The sequence below is a fragment of the Malurus melanocephalus genome, unplaced genomic scaffold (assembly GCF_030028575.1).
Source record: "Malurus melanocephalus ecotype Western Australia unplaced genomic scaffold, MMel_1.1 scaffold_100, whole genome shotgun sequence".
NCBI lineage: Eukaryota > Metazoa > Chordata > Aves > Passeriformes > Maluridae > Malurus > Malurus melanocephalus.
In genome coordinates, this window is record NW_026623332.1 from 1367836 (window position 1) to 1376783 (window position 8948).

Below are 8948 nucleotides of genomic sequence, written 5' to 3' on the forward strand. Positions count from 1 at the left end.
CCTGGTAACTTCATCTCTAGTGCTGTTCATCTAGTCTTCAGCACTTACTAAGCTGCTAAATTTACCCAGGAAATGAGAAGCATGCCCTAAAAACAGTCAAAGATTATGTTAGGTCTTTCCTTGTAACAAGCTTATTTTGTTGACCTGAATGTATSATATTCTAATGTTTTCTGAATGTTAATTGGAATTCATCAGGTAGACAGGTTGCCAAACTGAACCGTCAGCAAGGTAGAAAGGTAAAATACAGGGTTCCCTGCAGCATGAGCTACTACACACCCGGTAGCCCTCTTTTCTGAGTGACTGTAGAAACCCCCATAGTCTCTAGAAAATGGTTGTTTTTTTCCATTTTTTATCACTGCTATTCTGATTCATCAGACTTCAACAAGTGTAGATYAAGTGTAGATCTGTGCAAGCAGAAAAGCGTGTCTTTCAGAGAAGCACTGATGGGCTCTGAATTAAGTTCGCATGGTACCACATTTTGTAGGCTTTTTATTACGCTGGAGCATGGTTTGTCTTGATGTAATCAAAGTGACATGCCTCTTATTTCCAAGKGGGTGACTAGTTGCAGTATTCACTGGACACACCTGCTGGAGCTTTAACCTTGGGTGTTGTTTTTCACAGCACTGAGCTGTTCCTCTGAAGAGAGTGAAAATTACCACAGCACAGAGACCCTTTCAAAGAAGCTCATGGACGTTTGTCAGCTACGAAAGGATATCGATGAATTAAGGACTATAATGTCGGACCGTTATGCTCAGGACATGGGGGACAATTGCATCACTCAATGACAACACTCCATCTAGTAGCAAACGACTCACTAAGTCCTGCTGTGTCACAGGTCTTTGCATTTCCATTAAGGAGCCATATGGGAAGGCTGCAAATARCACCGGACACGCATCTCTGAGAGCTGTACCTAATTGATCTCGGGAGTCTGGTGGGCAGGGGACACTCATCGTGTGAACAGTGGTACAAACTGCAAGAAATCCTTTCTCCAAACTACTGAATGTAGGAACAAGCTGTGAAGAATGATTCAGTTGGACACTGTTTCCTTCATTTGGGCTCATTTTATTACTTCTCCTAGTTTTTGGAATCAGAGCTTCAAAACAGCCGTGCTGCTACTACACTCAGTCCTTCCCTTCTTCAAGGGTTTGTGTGGCATTATCTGTGTTCAGATCTTAGGGGAGAGGGTCGAAGAACCTGTAGCTGTACATGGTGAAGCCAGAGGCTATTGCCACTGCACTTCACTCTAAGAATTGCAATTAGAACAGTCTTGGAGCACTCAAAAARTAGTTGCTCTCCAAGTTGTCAAAAATTAGGATATAAGGAAGATATTTTTAGTAATGGATGTCTACCTTATTTGTCCAGTAGCAGAAAAATCCCAAGTTTAACTCATGTATGCAAACAAGTCCATAAGATATAGCTGTATCAGATTGTTTGAAACACTCTCACATTGCTGTAAGAAGTTTCAATAGYACAAAGTCTGTGACAAACCCAGAGGAGCTCTATGGCATAAAACTGCAGCATATTCCATAGCTGTAAGAAAAAAACTAAAACAGTCAACAACTGTATTTTATTGTTTGTACTTATTTTTCCCTTGGTCCTTCCCATTTCAAAATGTGTCTGGTTTGTGTTCTCTTCCTGAAGGCCTCTAATAAGATTGTGCACCACCTCAGCCATCTTTACCACAACTGCAAAAAGGGTATTTGACCCTGTGCAAAATTAAGGCTCAAAACAGAATGTTTCCTGTTAGCAATATAAAGTACTTGGTTATGTGAGGGCTGAAAAATTTTCAGTGGTGTTTCAGAATTTTCGAAATTTGCCATTTTCGTAGGAAGCAATTCCATAAATTAGTAAGCTCGTGTTTTGTAGCTTATTCAGTGAGTGTCACTTGGCAGCACTGTTCAACTCCATGGGACAGATGACATTTCCTGGAACWTTACTGCAAATTAGCTGCACAGTTATGAATGGTCGAAAATAGTATTTAACTGAAGGAAACAAAAACTTGCAAGGAGCAAAACSACTTTTAAATCACACTGTTAAGAAAAAGACGTGCATCACTTACTTGTATGGTATTGCAAGAAGGTTTCAGATGCTTTGAAGTGCAAATCTGTCAACTGATCTGGAGTGGGGATAACAGCAGAAATCTCTTGGAAAGCTTAGGGATTTGAACCAAGTTAATTCTAGGGTAACATTTTTATGGCAAAAGTGAAGATCTTCAGTTTTCTGRTTTGGTGATGTTTTGCTTTCTGTTCATTGTTTAACAGTTACTGTTGTTTTTATAATTTAGCGGTTTAATTGTTTTTAGCTGTATGGATTTATTTATTTGACAGTTTTCTCTATCCTGAGAGTAGACTTGGACTAAATTTGTGAAAAATAGTGTTGCTATTTATATTACTGCTACATGGTGTTATCAGATAGATTAATCTGACTGGTTCAGCTCCTGCGAGCACTAAAACAGCGTCTAGATGAAATCTCAAGTGAGGTTATCTAGTGTCTATTTCAAGGAAAAAAAACGAGACCATTTTATTTTAAATTTCTGTGCTCTTTCTGTAGGCACGCTGCAGTCTCTCCACCAGGGCATAAGTTGTTCCAATTTTCCTTGTCCTTCTCAGTGGTGTGATGAAGGTGGAGTTGGAAGTATAATTGTGCTCTTCACATTGATATGATGAGTTCTGCTATGAGTGGGGAAAAGATCTTCTGAACTAATCTGCATTCTTAGAATGCAAACAGATCAATGGTTGTTATCTAAAGGGATGATTTATTCTGATAGCTCATTAGCAATATTAATTCCACATTAATACRCACCTGCTGCATCAAAGGTGTACTTTTACTTTAGTGCAGAACTGAAAACACAGATCTTTGTACCAATGGGCTTGCAGAGTTTGCTGTGCCTCTGACAGTGCTGGCTTTTGTGACTGAGGCCTCAGCTCCTTCCTCTGGTGTGGWTGGTTGGGTTTGGCCCTGCAGTGAAGAACTCTTCAGTTGATGGCAGCTGTCTCCTGTCAGGATTCAACAATAGCATTTCAGAAAATTAAGGAGAGAGGAAACACCCAAGTTACACATTACTGCTTCCTTAGATGACAGCGYTGTAACTATAAAAAATTACTAAAACCCACATTTTTCCTCATTTGACASAAATAGCAAAGAGTTTAATAGAGCAATTAGAGGGGAGCAGAGGGAGTAATTTTGAACTATTAAGCTTGTCACTTGGCTGGTGTGCYACCGCTGTCCCTCCTGCTAAATGGTGATACTGTACTGCAAAGTTGAGATTGGTAGTTTATATTTGCAAAGCACTTCAGAGCTTTTATGCTCTTCAAGTATTAGTTGAAAGACCCTCTGGGAGGAGATCCCTTTTAATTCATAATACTTTGATTGCAGTGCTGTACTTTTGTGTTCTAATGTTTTTGTTACGGAACCTGTAATATTTATGTTGACTTGAAAGCACTTGATTTGAAAACCCSCTGAGTTTATCTGCCTCAGTCATATGAAAATAGGGAAGTAAATGATGGATGTGTGAGCCAAAGATGCAGACTACCAATTGACTATTTACAGCGATACAGTATTTTGCTTTGATTTTTTAAAATTTGGCCTGTTGTAGTGGTAGCAATTACTATATATGCATCAGTTTACAGATGCCTCTAAATGGAATAAGCTTTGTCTAAGATATGCATGACTGTTTAATTGGTTAAAATGTAGTGTGTGTGGTCTCATTCAGCATATTTAATACAGAGGTGATTAACGAATGTTAACATTGGAATTGCTTCGATTTAGTCATGACAACTTTTTGCTGTAGCTATTAGACAATCCCAAGGGCTGAAAAACAACTGCAGATGAATGGATACTGTACCGTTCTGGCTGTTAGCAAACTGTACAGTAATGTTTTGTACAGTTTCAGATTAAATTTATATGATTCTCTAGAAGATATTTACAGTAACTACTGTATTTAAGAATGTATTTTGAAAAAGACATGGAAGGTAACTGTCTTTAGACAAGCTATGGATGATGTATTCACTATATAGAAATATTTGCTATATAGAAGTAACGCAGCTCAGTCATGTAAACGTGATTTAGGTTGCTCAACTCCGCTGTGCAGCTTTGTGGTGTGACAGATGTGTGGAATTGTGGAGATTTACTGTAACCACCCACTCAGGCTCCAGCATTCCAAACTGACGGTGGTCATGAAGTCATTTAAGAGCTGAAAATCCGTCCTTTTCACTTCAAATCGTTTYCTACCCTCCTTTGCCCTCTATGTCTGTCTTGTGTTTCAAATGGTTTTTTGGACGTTTTTCTTGGGATGGGGTAAGAGCACAAGGAAAGGGGAAAAAAACAAACCCTTTCTCCATGACCTGCTGCCATAGCATGGGCAGTGACACCACACTGCAATCTCTCCACCAGGGCATAATTTGCTCCAGTTTTCCTTGTGCTCAGTGGTGTGACACAGGTGGAGTTGGAAGTATAATTGTGCTCTTCTCATTGATATGACAAGTTCCACCGTGAGTGGAGAAAAGATCTTCTGAACTAATCTGCATTCTTAGAATGCAAACAGATCAATGGTTGTTATGTAAAGGGATGATTTATTCTGATAGCTCATTAGCAATATTAATTCCACAGCTGCATACCTTTGTGCCTTTTTAGCCTGAAGTAAGTGTATATTCCCCTTGAACTTCAGATAAGTTGTTAGGATGCTGATGACTGCACCTTGTTTTCTTCTCACCTGYCATTACTTTGTTAAATGAGCTTTTGTAGTAGGAACTCCTGCATAATGTCTAGAAACAGAAGTACTTAAACTAGGTACTAGGTGTATACTTTGAATGTTAGGCTGGTTGTAGTATGCAGCTTCTTTGAATATGATGTGTGAGAGCAGGAAACACAAATCATAATGTGTTTTTTCTGTGTATATTAATTACAGTATATCATTAGTTCAGTGGGGAGGAGTGTCTGGAGCTCTCTTTTAAAAGCACAGCTGACATATGTACTGGATCAGTCCCTGAAGACTGGTAGTTTTGTAAATTGGGTTCAATTTTTGAACTGCTCAGAATACCTCATATGTAAATAGAGTTGTCATGACTTAATCACAATGTGTTCATTGTAAAAAGTAAAGGAGCCACTGGCTGGCTCAGCTTTAGGCTTGTTGTTCTTGCCTCTTTTTGTAATTTTTTTTAAAGTAGGGTTTACAGCTAGAATTTTGAATGCCAAAGTTCTATTTATTAAATAATAATAAAAGTTTTCATTGTTAATGACTGGTATTTTTCCACTGGAATTTGTTTGTTGATGTTTGGGATTTGTATCCACAGAGCAGAAATAAATTTTGTTACAAAAGTGAATTCTTCATGGTTCTCATTTGTCCAGTATCTGGCATGTGACTGGAAGTATCTTTGTCCAGTGTCTGGAAGTGACCAAGGCTGGAGGCAAGAAAGGCAATGAAACACCTTCCCACCCCCCTTTTCCCCCAGCTTCCCAATGGTCTGTTCTGCTGGAATACCAGCTGGCCAAGYTCTCTCTTCCTGGCCTTACATTTTGGGGTTTAAAAATCAAGGCCTTGATATAAAAAAATATTATTTCTGTGTGGTGAAAGGATTTTAGAGCAGCGTTCACTGATGCTTTTTTAGACATCTCCATCTTGGATGCTGATTGGTAAAATCATGGATAAGTCTGTTTAAAAGACTTAAGCACAAAATTGCCAGCAGACGTGTTTGATAGCTGATTTCAGAGTTGCGGAAAGATTCTCCAGCTTTAGAATACATTGCCACCAAGCCAGCAACACAGGGCAGAAAATAAAATCGGGTGGTGAGGTGCTCCCAGCAGGGGGTGTGGTACCAAGAAGAAAACTGGTCATCAGAAAGGAAATGGGCTTTTAATTCTTACTTTTCAACTGGAAAGCACAAATGGGTGGGTGGTCAGACTGAGCAGGAGTGAGGGCAGTCAGAAATCCCTGTTGCAAGAAATACTGCAGGTCAGTATGGTACAACATAATCAAGCAGAGTTGACGTCCATGTCAAGTTACTCTGAAGAAAAATCAGAGGCTAAGGATTTTAGTCAATCTAACAGGAATCTCCACAAGTGTGGARGAAAGTGGGATCACACAAAAAGGGATTTTTTTTTTTTCTTCTGGCAGTTTCCTGTGATAAATCTTAGAGCCTGTTTGGAGCATCAGGTGTTGAATGAGCTTTGCATGCGGAGTGGTGTTCTCTTCCCCCCTCACTCCATCGTGCAGAGCACAGAGTTGATGCTGACTTTTCAAAGACACTGAGAAATGCACTCTGATTAGCTAATGCATTATATATGGTAGTCATCACTTGCTTTTCTCCAGCACTGACTGAAGGTTGCATGATGGGCTTCAAACTCAATTAAAAACATCCTGTGCCCTGTGCAAACATGTGTAAYGAGCTGTGCAGATGCCACCTGTCCCAATGATTGCTGAGGGTGGCTTCTGGTGAGCTGCTCAAAGTCAGGTTTAGTTTCAAAGTACAGCAACTGAAGCAACGCTAACAACAGTAATGGTAGAAAATGTTCTGGTGCCTTTTATTCCACAAACGATACAACTTCTCACGTAGATAAAAATGAAGCTTTAAACAATACTTGCTTCTGTGCAAATAACACTTCAGCATCGTGAATGAGCACAATTTACAACAGGTAAATCTGCAGTACATTGCCTTCCTTATGTAAATCATGTCTGCAGGATTTGCTAACGATGTTGGGTCGTTACTTTTGTAAATGAATGGGTTCGGCATACTTGGAAAATTTCCAAGTGGCAAGAGCAAGTGTATAGYATGAAGGATGGTATTTAATTACATTTTAGTGTGTGCATATTTCTTTTCCTGCTTTRTGTCAGTTGCTCCCCCTTTGGGGTCAGCTGCTGCCTTTTTCCTCCTCTTGGCGTCGCAGGTCTGAATTCCATGGAGATAAAGGCACACTTCAAGTCACGGAATTGGAGTCTGCTCAGTTTGTGGGAACCTGATAGGTCCAGCTAATGTTGTGAGGCACTTTGATGAGCAGTTTGGCAGCTCTCCTGAAGAATGCAACCTGTAGGTATTAATAGACCAGAAAACTGATTTAATGGTCTGTGTGCCTTTTGCCTGAAGGAAGGCAAAAGGAAACCATTGTCTAGTTCTGGTTCAGAAAAACGGTGTTTCCTGYTGAGAGACTGGATTGTTATTCTAAAGGTGGTTGGAAGAGGTTTCTGTCTGAAAACCCCTGCTTGAGTCAGATCTGAATAGGATTTATATCCAAAAAGCTTGTCTCCCCTAGATCAAAACATGGGAATACTGACTGCTGCCAGGGAGATGCCAAAACCCCTCTCAGAGCAAACGGGTTGTGCTTAGCTTTGAGGTGCCAAAGGAGGGTATCCCACAGCCCCACTGCTGTCAGCCCATGTTGGAATGGGGGCCCAGCCATATCCTGTTCCTGTGCTGGGCCTGCTCCCAGGTCCGTGCTCTACCTTGGGCGAGGGTCAGGAGGCAGCTCTGGTCCCCAAAAGTTGTCACAGTGCTTCTGTKGGGGCTGTGTCAGGTTTTCCCGGTGTCTCAAAGAATCACCTCGCCCTTTGCATCCCCGCTGAGATGCATTCACAGGAGCCAGGCAATGTGGGCAGCAGGACTTAATGGACCAATGCATTTTSTAACCTGCTGGTTTTGATCTCATGATGGTTAAATGAGATGATGCCTAATTTATTATGAGTTAATTGGGGGCAATGCAGCAACAGGGAGGGAGAGAGCTCTGGTCAGAGTGAGTGATGACAGTAACTTTTTCATAAATGGATTGCTGGAATGTTAAAGCCACAAAACAACCACCTCCCTGAAAAAATCATCCCTGAAGTATTATAACCATGTGCAGAAGATCATCCTACTTGAGCATTTTTCATCCCAATTTCTGCACCCCTCCTGGGAGCTCATCACTTTGGGGAGAGACAATAAAGGTCACAGCTGGGAGGGAGCTGGCATAGRCATGCTCTGCCCTGCTGGGATTTCTGCTGGTGGAGGGAGGGCTACAAATGGCCTTGATTGATGGCACAATCCCATCAGCCCCCAGACACACTTCATTATACAGGCCAGTGACAATCACATCATTAGTTACATTATCACCCACTGCCTTGGTGCCCGGGAAATGGCAGGGATAAGTAATGGGATATTTTTAGTTTAAATTGTGGTTTGAACATTTTAATTAAAAGCCTATTATAATCAATCTGTTCCTAACATCCTTTCCCTCACCCTCATTCATAAAAATTAATTATCACCRTGGAAAGCCATGGAGTGAGCATATCCTGTGCCTGGCCAGGGGCAGCTTCTGGGCCTGGGTTTGCCACATTGCAGGGGTGTCTGTGTGCTCTGAGGCAGCCCAAATCGTGTGCCCAGGCAAAGCTGGTCCCAGGGCAGCTCAGAGCCTCCCCAGTGCTGGCCCAGCATGGGGGGGTGTTGCAAATCACTCTTGCAGAAGTGATGGTCTGCTCAGACCCTGCTCTCTCAGACRTCCATTTATATCTTGGAGGTGAGAAGAGCTGAAAACACCTCGATTTTTCACCAATTTAAAAACAAAATTGTCTTCTCAAAGTGCTAGTATTTTTTAAATGCCCCAAATCTTCCCTGAAGTTCTGCTGTAATGGCTACAAATGTCAGCACAAAAAATGATCCCCAAATGGGTGAGAGAGCAGTTAACAATATGGGAAACCAGGCATCTTAACACAGAGTATTTGCAGTGTGGCTCCAAAACACATTGAGATAGTAAGGATAAATACAAAATTGATCATTAAAAAAAAAAAAGATTAAGTCATTGGCTAGACTTGGCCTTGACCTTCTCAAGGCTGCTCACTGATCCCAGCCTGCATAAACAAGGGAGACCTAGGCCTTTAGACACCTCATTTGGGCATGAAACTTTCTCTAGCAGTTCTGGAGTTCCAAGAAGAAATGCTTCCCTTGCCAAAGAGAAATCAACAATTTTAACTGAGGACTTTTCTT

The 8948-nt window shown here is 41.1% G+C and overlaps 1 protein-coding gene across 1 annotated transcript in view; it reads left to right on the forward strand.

The window, feature by feature from the left end:
- CEP85L (centrosomal protein 85 like) overlaps window positions 1-5311 on the forward strand; it is a 103666-nt gene extending 98355 nt beyond the window's left edge. Inside the window, exon 13 of the mRNA XM_057368981.1 lies at window positions 622-5311. Coding sequence (XP_057224964.1) covers window positions 622-785 — 164 coding nt within the window. The 3' untranslated portion in view covers window positions 786-5311. The remainder of the gene's footprint in view (window positions 1-621) is intronic.
- Window positions 5312-8948: the final 3637 nt, after the last annotated feature.